At 33.5% G+C, this 17,564-nt stretch overlaps 2 protein-coding genes across 2 annotated transcripts; both read right to left on the reverse strand.

Moving 5' to 3' along the window:
- Positions 1–1,986: 1,986 nt before the first annotated feature.
- On the reverse strand, positions 1,987–5,631 carry LOC133309174 (receptor-like protein kinase FERONIA). The gene has a single exon (XM_061509908.1). The coding sequence runs from the start codon at positions 4,952–4,954 to the stop codon at positions 2,192–2,194; it is 2,763 nt and encodes a 920-aa protein (XP_061365892.1). The 5' UTR covers positions 4,955–5,631; the 3' UTR covers positions 1,987–2,191.
- A 1,073-nt stretch (positions 5,632–6,704) lies between these two features.
- On the reverse strand, positions 6,705–12,815 carry LOC133309194 (putative methylesterase 11, chloroplastic). The gene is made up of 5 exons (XM_061509939.1): positions 12,424–12,815; positions 10,990–11,226; positions 9,524–9,667; positions 8,705–8,836; positions 6,705–7,572 (listed from the first exon to the last, which is right to left on the reverse strand). The coding sequence occupies exons 1-5, from the start codon at positions 12,721–12,723 to the stop codon at positions 7,300–7,302; spliced, it is 1,086 nt and encodes a 361-aa protein (XP_061365923.1). The 5' UTR covers positions 12,724–12,815; the 3' UTR covers positions 6,705–7,299.
- Between the last annotated feature and the right edge of the window lie 4,749 nt (positions 12,816–17,564).

Below are 17,564 nucleotides of genomic sequence, written 5' to 3' on the forward strand. Positions count from 1 at the left end.
TTTATATTCCTTAATAATAGATTCATTCATTCTTTGCAATAGAAAATAAATTAATGTAGTACTTATGTCTATAACAGAGCTCCTAGCTACCTGCTAGTTATTGATAATAGTATTTAGCCAATCTTATGATGGTAGTGTGCATCATTAATATCGAAAGGCAAAATGTTAAATACAGATTACACTAGATTTTCTGTTAACATAAACCTTGTTATTTTTTTTAAAAACTTGTAGTTTTTTTGGATAAGACATGCGTTCAAATAATAAGGACATATTTGGTACATAGTATAGGATAAAGCCTGATAGTATAAGACCTGATGGTATAAGACCTAATTAAATTTTAATACTATCTAGGGTTTGGTATGACATCGTATAAGATAATATCCTCCAATATTTTAAAAATTAATATATTAAAAAAAATTATTTTAATATATTAATATTGAAATGATATATTAGTTCTTGAAAATTGTAATTGTAAGCAATATTAATAGATCAACCCCTTATCAGGCATAATCCACCCACCTTAGGCCGGATTATACATCATTTTGATGTATTAAGGGGTTATGCTGTATAAGCTTATACTATACGATGATTACACCAAACAACTGAAAATATCATAACGTATAGTATAAGCTTATACTATCAAGTTTTATACATCACACCAAAGAGACCCTAAGTGGTATTAGAATCTATTTAGAGGTGAAGAGGCTACAAGGGAATTAGGACGCCATATTCATGAGAACAATCTAATTTAAAATTTAAGGCACACAGTCAAAATTGCAGGAAATTATCAAGTTGATATACTTGTCTCTTGAATTTGTCTTTTATTTTTTGAAAAGTCTTCCAAATGAAACAAAACACACCCTGATTTGAACGCAACAGGAGCAAATCACATGCATAAAAAGGACGTGATGTAACGTGAATGATGGAAGAGGAAGAATAGAGAAAAGTCTATGGGAAATTATAAACAATATATAAGTATTCTATTTTGGTGAACATATACGAATATTCTAAACATACATAGCCCCAAGTATATGAAACACCAAAAGCATTCTGGTTTTATCGTTTTCAGTTCTTTTCCTTCACAACTTGCAGGGCAGATGCACTGCCGTTATAATCTCGTGACATTTTATTTTTTTTGAAAACTTTTTTTTTTTTGGAAAACATAATCTCGTGACATTAATTACGTACCTAGTATATGTAACTTTCCGAATGATAATAGTCACATATAATAAGAATGAATCCTCTAATATATTATTTAATATGACTATATGATATGAGAAAGTTTTTACTATGTATTACTTAATATGATTATGTCATATAGAAAAATTAATATGATTATGTCGTACGAGAAAAATTCTAACTATGTATTATTTTGAAAGAATTCTAACTATACAACATTGTTGAGTATATATAGATAGCAATACTCATAGATTAGTCCACTAGCCTCTTTGGAAATTGGAATGATCATCAGAACTAATCTTTTGAGTGAATCTCTTCCACCCATTATGGAATCCCAATCATGAATTAAAAACCACCAAAGAATAAAGTTGTGTCACACTTCATTTTATAGCAATTTGCAATTACAAAAACGCAAATAATGTTAAGCTTTTAACGGAAGTTGTGCTTCCACTGATACGTTTGAATATAATTGAAGAAAACTAGAATGCGCTTGAAAAGGACACGATGGGGAGACGAAGACTTCTTCAAGTCTTCGGGAAAATTTTGCCACAAAAAGACTGTTCTTTCCTGCAGAGACATTACATTTTATTACAGTTGACGTTCAACGACGTGATGCAGGGAGAACAGGGAACTCAACATAGTCACGTTAGCCTCGTTAGTTTTCCACTTGAAAAGTACCAAAACATGTGTTTGCTTTGCACAAAAAACTTTATATATCTTTATAACTTTTATCTAATTAAATCATGACTACGAGGATGAGAAACCAAACATATATAGAAATTCAGGTAACTCTACTAGAAACCCCAATTCTTCATTTACTTCATGGAAAAATACGATATGATAAAATAACACCTTCGTAGGGGCTAAAATTATTTTATTTAAACAATATATGTTAAGAAAGGTTATACCTAATTTTATTTATAAACTCTTATAACTATATACTAACCATTGATTTTTTATCAATCTAAGACACAAGGGTGTATTCATCGTTGCAAAATATAAACAACGACTCCTATCGTGCTCTTGGATTTGCAATCTCGGAGAACACCGTAGCAGAAACCAAAGCTTGTTCCTCAGTACTGGCCGAGACAGCTGTCGCATTGCTTGACTTTGACACCGATTCATCACTACTGGTGAAACGCACATCACTCCCTTCATCACTCAAAAACTTCGTTAACAACGGTCCTTGCTCACTTTTTCCCACTTCTTGGGTCCCACTAAACTCGTTATCTTCCTGATCAGTCTCCACCAACTGCATTGCAAACTCAAGTGCCCCAACCACATCACTCATCGAGGGCCGTTGATTCCCATCATCTAGCAAACAACTCAACGCCATCTGGCTATAACATTTCAAACACTCATCCGTGATTGAATCCTTCAGAAACGGGTCCACCGTCTGATCAATCTCTCCTTTATCATAACATCTCCGAACCCAATCAACCAAACTCGCCTTCTGTTTCTCCAACCTACGAATCAAAGGTGGCCTCGCACACAACACCTCGAGAAGCACCACACCGAATGAGTACACGTCAGACTTAAGAGTCAACCTTTGACGCTTGCAGTATTCAGGATCAAAATACCCAAGACTACCCTTCACGATCGTGCTGACGTGTGTATTCGACATCCCCGTGGGTCCCACTTTGGATAACCCGAAATCAGAAACCTTAGCCACCCATTTCTCATCCAACAAGATGTTGGTGGTTTTCACGTCACGGTGAATGATATTGTGCTTCGCACCCGCATGAAGATAATGCAACCCTCTTGCCGCACCCAATAGAATCTCGAGCCTCTGTTTCCACGGAAGGGGATCGTTATCTGAGTCGTAGAGATACTCGCGGAGAGTGCCACGTTGCATGAAGTCATAAACAAGGATCATCTCTGCGCCATCGTTGCAATAACCAATGAGGGAAACCAAATGAAGGTGACGAAGCTGAGAAAGCATCTCAATCTCGTTCATGAACTCATTGAAACCCTGTTGAGAACCCTGTTTAAGGCGTTTGATCGCAACGGGTGTGGAACCATCGATGTAACCTTTGTACACGTTGCCGAAACCTCCAACGCCGATGAGGAAAACATCATCGAAGTTGTTTGTGGAAGCTCTTATCTCAGCGATTGTAAAGTAACGACACAAATGGGATGGTAAAGACGAACCTTCATTCTTTCTCTTCCATGATGAGTTTTCATTTTCATCCACGTCACCACCTCTTTTCCTTCCCCGTAAAACTAAAAACCCAATAACAACAAACACAATCACGAGGCTCGAAATTGCAACCGCGGCAATGATAACTACAATGGTCTTCTTCGATTTCTTTGATGACTCTGTTTGAACCACTTGTCCCGGAGGAGGAGACAGAGTTGTTGGTTCAGGATTTGTTCCAGCGAGGTTGTTATTTTCGTCACTTATCTTGAAAACCTCGATGCCATTCAATATGACATCAACATATTTGGTGTTACCTTCTCCCTCTGGCAACCGTTGAAGTTTGATCGAAAGGTTAACTTTCTCAGTGCTTCCATGTTTGGACATAAGCACAGCATAATCCTTACGAACAGGAACAAGGTAACCTCCACTCCAGCCAATAACATCGGCTTTTTCCTCAGCCAAAGTGTCATCTATAAAAATCTGGAAAGTTCTATCACCGTAACTTTGAATCAATTTGTCAAACTCGCAGAAATGTAACCTCACCATATAAGTAAACTCTGAGTCCACTTCAAAATTCCATGTCACATTATAATTCTCAGTCGCACCCTTCCCGTAACTTCTTGCAGTGAGGTATACTTCGCTTGGTGCTGTGTAATTTGGAGTAACATTATCTTTGTAGATTGGAGTAATTCCATAGCCACTTGATACAGTTTGGCCATATTGCTTCTCCAAGTAGAGAGGATAATCGTTGTCCCAATTCCGAAACATACCAGTATCATTACTTGGTGGAACCTGGGGATCGCCAACGTTGACTCTGTAAAGTGTCTCCAACGCTTTGGAATTTTGAATTGGGTGTGGAGTGTAGTTATCAGGACCCACGAGTTTAACCTCCAAATTAGGATCATCTACGTTTGGATCACTGTAATAGAGGTGGGTGGGCATAGACACGACCTCAATTCCGTTGATGAAAGCGTAAGCGTTGGAGTGATTGGTGCTGGGAATGAAGGTTATGTTTAAGCTCTCACCTTTTTCCACGTTGATACAGTACTCTTTGGTGATTTTGTTATCATCAGGATTGTTGTGAACCCAAAGTAAGGGTTTGAAGTCTTTGAGAAGGGTAAGGTCGCTTCCTACTATGACAGAGAAGAGGGAGTTGTTGGGTTCAAAGTTGAGATATGAAGTTGGATAAAAGTGAAGCCGAATGAACTTTGGACCGTTGGTGACTGGGAAAGAGTATGTGAATTTGGAGTGAGAGATTCGTGCGGAACCAAATGGAACTGAGGTAGGAGGGTTAGGTGCATTCAATGATTGACTAGTTTGTGATTCAATGATTGAAAATGGTTTGGTGTCAACGTCGTCTCCAACCCATTTTCGATTTTGAAAGCTAATATTTCGGGAGTTGCCACAGTTAACAGCAAAATTATCAGCAGGGTTGTAATTGTATGAGTAAGCCTGCAGAATGAACAAAAGTTGAAGTTGAAGGAGAAAAAAAAGCAGAGAGAGGTTGATCTCAAAGGGAGCTTTGTTCTTTCTGAAGTTCACCATATTTGGGTAAGAGTGTTTGTTGAAGAAAATGAAGAGTAGATTTTTCTTTTTCTTTGTTCTTGGTTTCTTTTGGTTTGCCAGAAGCTGCATTTATTGTGCGGGGGTCTTGAAAGGTAGCGAAATTACCGAGAAACAATACAAGTAGAAGTAGCTACCAGTCACGAAGTTGTTGCCAACTAAATGCCAAGTTTGAAAATGTCAAACTTACTTTTTTGTGGTTGAGATATATAGTCCCAGAGCAACTAATATGAAATTTATAAGCCTTTGGGCACTCCCACCCCTTAAGCTAACTTTTGGGGTGGTGTATTCCAAGGTTCTTTACATGGTATCAGATCCTTACCGTCCACAAAAAACACAAACATAATCCACCCTTCAAGTCCAAAGGGCCCTTGTGTAAGGGAGCGTGTTGAGATATATAGTCCCACACCCCTTGAGTTATGTATGGGAGCGTGTTGAGATATATAATTCCACATTGGTTGTATGAGCAACTAATGTGGTCTTTATAAGACTTTGGACACTCCCTCACCCCTTGAGCTAGCTTTTGGAGTGGTGTATCCAAGTTTCTTTACAACATTTGAGATAAAATCAACCCTCGGGGTCGTGCTTAACGGGTTATAATTGAAGTGTTTATGGGATTAGAAATAGGTATATGAGTAAGTAATACGGTAGGTTGGTTTCTGAAAATGTTTTCTGTGAGATTTGGGATTTAAGATCTTGAATCACTATTTTTGCATTTGAGTTTTAATTTTAACTGCAAGGAGAATATTTACGACGTTACCGAATTGTGATTATCTATTATAAGTGATATCTCAGATTGTCAGTCACCCCTGACAGCCATTACCAATATAGTCGCAATCAATATTTTATTTCAATCATAACCAAGTTTGGAGTCTGAATCGTGACAAATTCTTTATACAAAATGTTCAAAATATAATCAATAAATTGACTCAAAGCCCATAGCTTAGCTTTGTTTATGTTCACTTTCTTATTCATTTTTATTAACATTTCGTTGTTTCTTATTACAACCGTGCTAAAGCCAGGTCCAAGGCCTACCAAGGAAGTTAAAATTGAGATTTTATATAAAATTAGAAAGAAAATAAAAAATCATTCAACATAATTTTTTTTATAAAAGAGCATAAAAATATTAGTAAAATCATTTTGGAGAAAATAAATTGTGAAAACATAAAATCATAATGATAAATCAAAATTTTAATTACCACGAATACCAACTCTAATTTGTTTCTTATTATTAATACCAGTGAATTGAAACAATAATCTTAAAAAGTTAGGTTTTTGTTTCTTATTATTAATACCAGTGAATTGAAAAAATAATCTTAAAAAGTAACCTAACTTTTTAAATACCAAGACGGAGTTAAACTTTACTCAGTCATTATCTACTAAATTTCAATTCAATTGATTTGCATAAGCATTCATTCAACTCGAGCAATATTTGTTTAATTTTATAAAATGCAATTGTATTCTACTAGTTACTGATTCCAAGCATGATTTAATGACTATTCTACATAAATTATAGGATAATATTACTCTCATGTAACATGAGAGTAGTTCTCTCATGTCACAGAGAGAATCCAAGTAGGACCTGCTATTTAAAAAAAAAAAAAAGGAGATAACTACCTCATGTAAAATGAGAGTAGTATTTCCCTAAATTATAACATCCACTTTTTCCGGGCTAGTTCTATTTTTAGTCAGGCTAGGCACTATCATGCGAGATAGCAACAGAATCACCAATCACCATAAATCGTAAAGGCATTATTCAAAAACATTAGAGCATCTCAGCTTTCTTGCAATTTGTAAAACACAAGGAATTTATTTACTCATGTTGCAAAAGATACAAAATTACTTATCATAATTAGAGTGGCATGCAAAAATATTTGGGAAAACTACCTTAAAAAAAAAAAAAGAGAAGAAGAAGAAGAATGTAAACCTCTAAGGAGTCTCCAGGACTCTCAAAATGTAAACCTCCAGCAACCAGCAGCATTATTGGAACATCAAAAGAATGTTAACACATTTGATGACCAAGACTTTCTTCCTTCCAATGTACCTCTGCATTGTGATGATCCCTTACTAAGATGGAAGGTGGCGTTACCATAAAATTTCCTTAATAGTAACAATTTACAAGTATTTTTTTTTTTATTGTCTATCAGGTAACTTGCAACTTTAATCAGAAAACCTTGACACTCTTAACTAGTAATGCTTGCAATATAACATGGTTTTTCTGTTGTAAGTAATACCTGTTGCAAGTTACAGGTTAAACAAGCAAGTTTTCTAGCTTAACTCCAAAGAAGAAGAAGAATGAAACCTGAGACTTGCACACAATACACTTTCATGATAAGGCAACTGCACATTCCTATTTCATGTTAATGAAGCTTTTAGCATGGATGGGACTTCACAAACAATATAGGCAATGAATGTTCTTAACGGATCTTTGAGATCTCTACCAGTAACTTATGAAGAGCTTGAGGCTTTGAGAAAAAAGGAGAATGATCAGCACCCTTCAAACGGAAAACCTTTTCTGGGGGGCTTGCATTTATCATGTTCTCCTGGAGTGAGATGGGTATGGCATTGTCTTCAAGAGTTTCTATATAAAACCTCCTTACAGATCCATATTTCAGGTCTGAAAGGGAAAGTTTCTCTAAAACTGGTGCAAATGGTGTGGGCCTCATTGAGACAGAAGCTAAAGCAACATCCTGTTTTAAGAAAGCAATCAATCAACAAGGGGGGTTAGGGAAAATAGATATAGGCACTATCCCAAACTATCAAAAACGAGAGAGAGAAACAAAGCTTTGATTCCAAAGCACAAATTATTTAATTATGTAGTAGTCAGTATATTTATTTACAAATGCATCCCCTATTGCTAGAGACCATATTTGGTTGGTTAGGGAGAGATCCTGAGAGCAAGGCTTTCACAAAAGACTTCATTACAAAATATGCCATATTTTTTGTGTTATACAACACAAGGGATATCAGCTTCCTCCTGCAACATAATGCATAAGTAACCATCTTTCTGAGAAATATTATGTGCTTGATTTGCCAAAGAATCATACGGAGTCATTTTGTAGCGTACTTGTTAAACTACAGAGTTCAAATGACAACATTGAAAACTATCAATTTGAAAATTATGAAGCACTCGATAAACCAGTTGCCCACAATACAACTAATTGCACAATCTCACTTCTCATCTAACATGTATTTTTCATGTGTCAAAACTCACTTTGATAAGAAGTTTAGTCCTCAATAAATCTAGGATCAACTAATTAAATGGTTTACACAAACAGATTCAGTCATCAAACGCCAAAGAATAGTTTGCACATCTTTATCAACTCAGACTGAATAAGACGCTGGAAATGAGGTACTTAAGTCACTTTCACAGGTATTGCCATTTTAATTTAAAAAAAAAAAAAAAAGCCAATGCAGCAGCAGGGGGGGATGCTTCTGTTTGTATTCTTTGACAGTGAACAATAAGAGGAAATTTGGCACCCTAAGGCATTTCTTTTTTTTTTTGAAAATTTTCACATATGAAATAGATATCCAATCACTTGCTTTCTCCTTCAGATATACTAAATTCGTTTGACCCCCAAGAAGAACAAGCACTTCAAGAGCCCATATGTAACTTCTGTATCTTACTAAATATTAACATTTTCATTCATACATATAATTAAAGCTTATAAAAGTCAAGGGTATGTTTACTAAAAACTAAAAAAATTGGAAGTCCCAAGCCCAAAAACACTTAGAAAAAGCCCTCTCATAACAGTTGAATGCTAAAATTAAAAAAAATAAAATAAAATAATAGACTTTTACTTTTACGTGTATACTACTTACTTTGGTGGGACATAGGTTGAATAACAAATCCCTCAACAAAGACTTGTCCAGATCAATAGAAGTGGGAGGGCGATCATTCCCATTAGCATACAAAAAAATCTGAGCCTGTTGCATAAGATCATTTGAACCTGCCTGCAACAGATAGCCACAATCAAATCATCACTAATAGGATAAAAGAACTATTTATTTATAAATATTTTAACTGCATTGTATTTGACCGGCAGAAATAATTATGATGCTCTCTGTCTCTGTTTTCAGTCTCAGTCCCATCTAAAATGTAAACATTCTTCTCCAAGGGAGAGTGATATTATAATTTTACTAGAAACAATAGTAACTTCATCAGGTTAGCAAAGAGTTTGTGCATATTTTGCACAACCAACCAGCCATAAAGTAGGTGTATACCTCTGGCAAATGGCTTTTCAACTTTCAAATGTTTGGAATCACACATCTGTAACTTTTTTATGTATTACAAAAACTTCTCAACACAAAGAACAAAATACAATTGAGGCAAAATGACTGCGCATGATGCATTTCATTTTGCAATTCAAGTGCTACTGTTAGCCATATGCAAAGAGGTAACTGAAAATACTGAAATGTTTGGGAAGGATTCAATCATGTTACTGTACATATTTGAAAAATCGTAACAAAATTCAGAATAATAATAATATTACTATTCCATGACTACCCCGTCCCCATCACAGGACCTGCCCTTTTTTTTTCCAAGCTCTGCGTAAATTTGATAGAACTTGTAAATTTCAGTTCACAGAACAAGTGAAAATTAAGATATATCAATATTGATGCTAGAAGGAGATGGAAAACCTGTTGAGAAATGATATCAAGAGTACTATGTCCGCTAGTCAGCATTGCTGCAGCAATAAAAACAGCCTTGGAAATCTTAAGAGGAAACAACTCCATCGCATACGATATACATGCCCCACCAAAATCATGTCCAACCAAAATCACCTTCAGAAGAAGCAGAAAGAAAATTAAAAATACGTGGAAAGAATACTTTGCAGATAACTTATTCTCAAAGTAGGTAGCAATTTGACGCGTGGACATCAGGACATGTCATGCAACTAACTCTCCCAAAAAAAGCTCAAGCCAATTAGAGGAGGCACGTGAATGACTTTATCATATCTCTTAACACGCCCCTCACACAAGACCCTATTTTCTAAAATTTTTAGTTTTTGGTTCAAAGCATGGATATTGCATAGGTCCATTTTTTATTTTCTATTTTCTATTTTCTATTTTTTAAATTGAACCAAACATAGAATAGAACCCATGTGTTCCGACCCATTTTTCTAACACATTTACCAAATGCTATTATAGATTTTGTCATACCAAATATCACATCCTAGCAAGCAACAATGTCAAATGGTCCAGTAACAAAACATCAGTGTCCTACCAGGAGTGTATTGATGGTGAAACATTTACATTTCACATGGGTTTTCACCAGTGCGATTTAAAAAGAATAATTTAAAAGTACACTGTGTGTCTAAGTACAATATGTTCCATCTGTACCAAGCTAAATTGAAACTTTTAACACTTCGGAAAATATAGAGAAAAAAACTAAGACTACTGCAATCATGTTAACTATGTGACTGGTCACCACATATCCTAAGCAATTTCTGGAAAGCTGTACTAATTTTTGCAGAATAGAAGAACTCAAGTAAACCATAAATCCAAAGTAACTAAGATAACCACATAACTTTTCCTTTCGCTACTCAACCATAACAAAGGTAACATCTTGATTTACGTCTTCTGCAATTGTATAATTTTTATCTCTTCGTATTAATTTTCTCTACACCTTTTTTACTCCAAATTCAATTGCTTTGCTTTCCAGCACCTTTTTTTTGTGCTCCTAAATCTTTTCACAATTAAATCAAATTCCTCTTGTTTTGAACTACAATACTACATATAGGGTATCTTTATACATTGGAAACTCTGTTCCTTAACTTTTCTTCTTGACCATTCATCTACGTTGAAATTCATAACTCCACTTAAACCTCTTACGCATGATTTTAAATTTTATAGAGCTAAGATACATTTGCGGGGAAGAGAGAGAAAGAGACAGAGATAAGACAAGCCACAAAAGCCATATCTTTGACAGGAAGCTGGCAATGATTGAAAAAAAAAAAACATATATGCTAAATGGCATGCATCCTACCTCCCCCACTGAAATACTCGAACACAGTCAATACAGGCAATGGAGATATACAATGAAGATAGAATAGAACTATTCATTAGTTATAATTACGATGCTCAGGAAGCAATAAAATAAGTACCTTATCTCCTTCAGGAAGTTTTTCAAGGAAGTCAGTAAGTGGCTTCACATATTGTGACAGACTTGTAATGTTGTTGGTATCAAATGAATGGACTCCAGAACCAGTTAAATCTATGGCAGCTACTTTATAGCCACTTTCTTCTAGAAGTGCTATAGTTTTGTACCAACACCAGGCCCCGAAGCCACCTCCATGAACAAGGACAAAATGATTGGTCTCAAGTTCATCAACCTTTACACCCTGTCAAATTGAAAATCTGCATGTATAAGCTAAAGAAAATACAACAACAAAGATGACAGGGAAAGGAAAAAATGAAGAACTCTCAATATTCGAATTAAAAACAAATAATGTGCTGACTTTTCACCCTACAACTGGCAAAGATAACGTGGATATATTAACAGTATACCAGCTTTTTTGCTTTACTAACAAAAAAGTAAATGAATAAAGTGGATTCCTGTTTTATGCAACACCATTCCAGAATCAAAGAAGCTGGGAATATTTTAATATAAATGTTTAATTAAGAAAATGACACTAAATTTACATCATCAAGTCAGAAAGAACATTATTGGATCCATCTGAGTTTCAATGTCATTTTAGAAACCCTGATATCTCTGTTGTTACAAGAAACAGGCAAAACAAGGTTACCTTCAAAGCTACACCTAACTTCCAGTAAAAAACACTTCAAAAGTTGAAACCTCTCCTCCTTCATATGCCCTCCGATTATTCAAACTCAAACGCATTATTCTCGAAGAAAATTATAATTTAAGTGCCTATAGCACATGGCACCCCATAACGCTTTAACACGTGCCTTTACAATTGCCTCTTGAACTAATAATAATAGTGGATGTAAACCAAACAAATAATTTTATTTCCCTACACTGTTCTGATATAAGTCTAAGAAACCTGATCATCATAACACACCAATCCATTCCAGAATTCTTCAATTTTCTTCAACATCTTATTTCATTTCCCAAATCATCATCTCCTTGTAAGTCTAAGAAACTACATCATCATAGAAACCCCATCCAGTAATTATTGTAAGCCCATGGCTTCAAGGAAGGCCTCATTCTGAAGAGGGGAGGACCAAAAAAAAAAAGAAAAATCAATTTTGTCGTAAATATCAAATCGCCCATTAAAGCAAACCAAATTAAAAAAAAAAAATTGATAATCAGAAAACAAGAACCCCATCACTCCAAAATTAACTAAATTGTCAAAATTTCCATAATCACCTGATATAAATACAACAAACCAAATCAACCCCAATAAATAAATAAATCAGTTTTTTAAAAAAATCACGTGATGACTCTTTTTCTCGCTTCAAATTAAGACCATGATCATGATCAACCATGATCAAGTTCCATCCTTTTGAACAAAAACCCACAAACAAGACCATGGTACAAATCAAAAACAAGGATAACAAAAATGAAAGCAAAGTACCTGATTAAGAAGCTGATGGGGTTGGAGGAGAGGGTCAGTGAGGGACCTGGCTCTGGAACTCGAACTTCGTGGCAAGGCGTTCTTCTTAGAGTGGCCATTGGCGTAGCGTAGAGAACTTGAACGATCGAACTGCGCCTGGTGCTGCTTGAAGAGTATGGCAGCAGCTATAGCCTGCTCTCGAATCGCAGCATCGTCGAGCTTCTTCTCTTTCCTCGAAGAAGAACGGTTGCCGGAGGAACGCTTCTTTGTGGTGGTTGGTGGCGGTGGCTTATGCTTGAAGAGAGTACAGATGTTTCCCATTGGTATTGGTCTTGGTTGTGGTGGCGCATGCAAAGGAAGACTATAGAAAGAGAAACAGAGAAAGAGAAAGAAAGAGAGAAAATTTGTGTGTTCTGTTTTGTGGGGCTGAGTTTAAGGAAGGTTCAGTTGAGGTTAGCATTCATAGTTGGCAACAACAGCGACAGAGAGAGAGAGAGAGAGAGAGAGAGTGTGTTGTACTTTGTTTATAGGAAAGAACATTTGACGTACGCTTCAAAATACGTCTATTATGAAATAAATTAATGACAAGAAATTGATAGTTTCAATTTCAACTTTGAAAATTTTAGTTTTAGAAAACGTGTCTCTAATCTAATCTAATCTATTCTCCAATATTCCTATTTGAATTATTCTAGTGTTTTTTTAAAGTCAAAAGTGTATTAAGATAAGTATTTTTTTTTTTTTAAAAATATGCTTTTATAAGATAACCTGTTTTAGAATTTCTTTTAATAAGCTTGAAACATTTAATACAAATATTCAAATTATTTTTTAATTTAACTAAAAATAATTGTAAATACCTTTTTATACGCGATGGCTTAGACTAAAGCAACCACAAGTCAAAACCAAAGATAGGTAAAGTCATAGCTGACATTTCCAGAATTGATGAAATTATTTTAAATGGAAAAGTATAATTCAATGATGAAAATACTGTGATTGACATGATGATAAAACAAATACACATGTATAATATATAAAACATAATAATTTTTGTCTCTAGAAACAAGAATTAATGTTATACCAAACTGTAAAGAAACCTCTTAACATTAAAACAAAAACAAGGGGGTCAATTTGAATATAGTTTTGAAACAAACTGTGGAACTTCTTCTTCTTCTTTTTTGGTAAAATGTGGAACTTCAAATTTAAATCCGTTTTACTCTTTATGCTGTATTTTTTTTTCCAGTATTGATGCTTTGGAGAATATTACAGATAAACAACAACTTACGTCAACTTCAATTTATATTTGAGACGTGATACTTATCATTATTTTAGGTTTATTATCCTTATTATATAATTAATTATCGATCAATTAATTTAAAATTAACGGTTGAAAAAGAAAAAAAATAACTATTGTTGATTTCAATTATTGATTCAACGATAATTAATCAGATAGTAAAAATGATAAACATAAAATGATGGTAAGTATAACTAGGATGGCAAAAACAAGCCAATCCTTCTTAAATGAGTCGGGTTGGGTTGGCCTAAATGAGCTGCCAACCCGACTCAACCCGACCCAAACGAGCCAGTCCACGGGTCAAACGGGACAACTCGCGGGTTCGGTATTTTTTTTAATTAAAAAAATAAAAAATAATATGACTGTATTAAAATAATAATAATAATAATAATAATAATAATATGAAAGATGAAAGCTTACATTTTGAACTTATAAATAATTAGCTTTTCCAATTAGAAACTTATAAATTTTATTAAGAATATGGTAGTATTTTGGTCCATTTGTATGTTTATTGCTGTGAAGTATTTTTTTTCATTTTATTTTGACTGTTTGATTTTATTTGGCTTAATTTTGATCAGTGGAAGATGAAAACTTATAACTTTAAACTTGTTTAGTACAAGTCCATAAATAAGACTAGTTCCACCAAAATCAATTTTTTTGAGCCAACCCACTAGCATCATTTCGAGCTGATCTGCGAGCTTTTTTTGAGCCAACCCGCGAGCTTTTTTCAGAGCCAACCCGTGAGCTGATTATCAAGCCAACCTACGAGCCAACCCTAACCCGGCTCGAGTCGGGCTGGGTTGAATTTTCTGGCTCATTTATTTTTTCGGGCAAATCCTAACTCGACTCGTTTTTTACGGATTGGGCCGGATCGAGCCGGGTTTGCCAACCCTGTATAACCTATCCTTTTATATTTTACTGTAACTTTAATTTCACAATTAAATCTCAAATTTAGTTGATTATGAAAATTATAAAATCTTTAATTATTATAAAATTAATAGAAGAATATATTTAATATTTTCTATCTATGAAAAAATGCATCTATTGTTGCGTTAACTGTTAAACTCTCAAAATCCTTTTGTTCAGGGTATGAGTTAATAACTTGAAAAGACTGTTTACCAAACTTGCTAATGTTTTTTTTCTGTCCTCTAATTTTATTTGTTTTATTTTTAAATATATATCAATATTTTGGAATAATCGAGAGAATAAACTGATATAATCCTCTTTTTCGGAAACATACCGTAACTATTTCTTTGAAACGATTAAGCTTCTTCAGATATTTGCACAAATTTTAATTTTTTGAATCGGCTATGAAAATAATTCCGAACACGGGACGAGATTGATATTAAATTTTAAATTCTTCCCCAAAATGATATTAATGAAGATGGAATCGAAATCTTTTCTCACCCAACTCAGCTCTCTTGAACTAGTAGATAAAGAGTGAATAATTTAAAAATAGTGCTGGCTAGTGTATTGTTTTATTATTTTATCCCTTCATTTTATTTGATTTTAAATAAAGCACGTATATTGACATGTTAGATCAATCCAGTTATAATAAACTAATATAATCGTCTTTTTCTTGAACATACATTTTATTTAATCATTAGATATTTATTTCCTATTATATAAAGGTTTAATAATTTTAAAAAAGTGATAATTGAGTTGTTACACTATTTTATCCTTAATTTTTATTTGTTTTTCTGATGAATCATATTAACATTTAGGACTTAAAAGTTGACAAATTCTTATAAAAATGAGTGATAAACTTAAGGGTAATATTTTAGGTAACTTACGTTAATTAATTTTAAAATATTGATTTTTTAAAACTATTGGGTCAATCTTTTTGTGTTAAATTGTATAAATCATTATCATTTTTTGTGTATTTTATAAAACATTATCATTATATTACAATATCAATTGAATATCACATAAAATAATAAGTAATAACTAATATTTTGAAAATAACGTAACAATTTACTCTTTGCACTTTTTCTTTTATTATCTTTTAATAATCTCCCAATGTCATTATTTGTTTTTTTTATCTTATAATATTTTTTCAGTCCTTTTTTTTTTTGTGAAATATTTTTCTCAGTCTTTAAGCGTGAGATTGATGTTTATTTAAGACATTAAAAATGTCTACAGTCATAAGTACTTTATCATGGTATCAAACTCATGATGCCATTCTCTATATAGGGTGTACAAATATGATTAGAAGCATACATGTTTTTCTTCAGAAATGGCAATACACATACAAATTAAGTCCATTTTTTCATATTTCACTCAGGACCACACTCTTTGAAAATATTCCTCTCAATTAGGACCACTAATACTGCTTTCTTGTAGCTTTTCAGCAGAAGGATGCATCAGGGGGCCATTACCAAAAGCATTATATCTTACACACCTCCTCTTAGGATGAACAGTGTATATGCTCCAGCATGTGAATCTACAATTATGGCGTGCATTAAATGCACATGATCCTAGTGATCCTTCTGCAAAGTAACAACCATTAAGTTACATGAATTGAATGAACTTGTTGGCACGACCAATTAACTTTAAGAATCTGGTCATGAAGGCTGCCCGTAAACTTGGTACATATGAATTTTCTGGCGAATGCTTTTCTACCATATAATTATGATTCTCCAACTACCGAGTTTGTAGGCAGGGATGAGTATTACTATTTGCATTATACTTGCAGTGATACACCATACGTAATAATAAGTTCCATTTAAATCTAGGTGACTTCTTTCTTTCGCTTAGATATATATTGAATTAGATAAATATGGAAGTGGAAACTTTCAAGTGTTATTTAATATGTGAGAAGATCTTACTCATTCATATACGAAATCAATGAGGATGATATTGCCAGTTGTCACTTTTTATTTTAATATTTTTCTCTTTTATCTGTCATCATATTTGTCCATAAATGATTAGGATTATCACACGCATAACATCATCAGATTAAATATATTACATGAGAGGATGCAAATATGACTCCATGGGAGATAATCTTATTCCAGCCAAGAATATTCATATCATGATGGGGCTAGTTCTTTCAAAGAAATTTTTTTGTATTCACAAAAATTTGAATCCAAGACCTTGCTTGAGTGGAATCAAGCATGTACCACTTGAACCAATCCCTTTGGTTAATGATAATCTTTAAAATGACAATTTTTCCATCCCCAATTTGTATTTGGGTTTAAAGTTCCTCATATTATAAAAGATAAAATTATTTCCTATACACATTTATATATGTGTGTTGGCCTTGGGGATCCATATGAGGAGAACTAATAGATAGAGAAAAATTAAGCCTCACACTGTAATGTATATATGTACAAGATATTTTTAACACCTCATCAACACGAGACACTTTAAACTATTTGTAAATTTTAGTCGTATAAAAATGTGTAGGAACACATTTATATATAAAAATTGTAAATACGTATTCTTATTAAACAAAAAAAATTACATATTTTTTTTTTTGGAAAACAAGAATACATAATACTGTAAATATTTTGGCACATAAAAAAATATTTTTAAATAAAATTTGTAATAGTAAAAAATCATCTATATCAAAGATTTAAGTTTTTAACTGATACTTGCGATTTCTTATATCTAATATACAATATTATGCAGAAATTGTTTGGACTTGGAGTTTCTTTTACCCTTTAGAAATTTAACTCTATTAACAATGCTTAAATTATTTACACTCAATCATAGAGATTCAAACATCATAATAATAGCTAATCAACTATACATCTAGAAGCTTAAAGATTAAATAATTCTTTTCTTAACATATAATCAATTTACTAACGGTGAGCCTTAAGTTTAGTATTTTTGTCTTAGTCCCAAAGAAGAAGACGAGCAAGTTTTATGT

The sequence above is a fragment of the Gastrolobium bilobum genome, unplaced genomic scaffold (assembly GCF_033153095.1).
Source record: "Gastrolobium bilobum isolate Gb01-03AN ecotype WA unplaced genomic scaffold, APGP_CSIRO_Gbil_v1 utg7600, whole genome shotgun sequence".
Taxonomy (NCBI): Eukaryota; Viridiplantae; Streptophyta; class Magnoliopsida; order Fabales; family Fabaceae; genus Gastrolobium; species Gastrolobium bilobum.

Bases quoted from the DNA above. Each gene is read 5' to 3' on its own strand.
- LOC133309194 (XM_061509939.1), bottom strand. From the start codon at position 12,723: ATGGGAAACATCTGTACTCTCTTCAAGCATAAGCCACCGCCACCAACC. The intron at 8,837-9,523 runs GTTTTCCATCTC...TATCTGTTGCAG, and splicing joins TTGATATCATTTCTCAACAG to GCAGGTTCAAATGATCTTAT. The intron at 7,573-8,704 runs GTAAGTAGTATA...TTCTTAAAACAG, and splicing joins TCAACCTATGTCCCACCAAA to GATGTTGCTTTAGCTTCTGT.
- LOC133309174 (XM_061509908.1), bottom strand. From the start codon at position 4,954: ATGCAGCTTCTGGCAAACCAAAAGAAACCAAGAACAAAGAAAAAGAAA.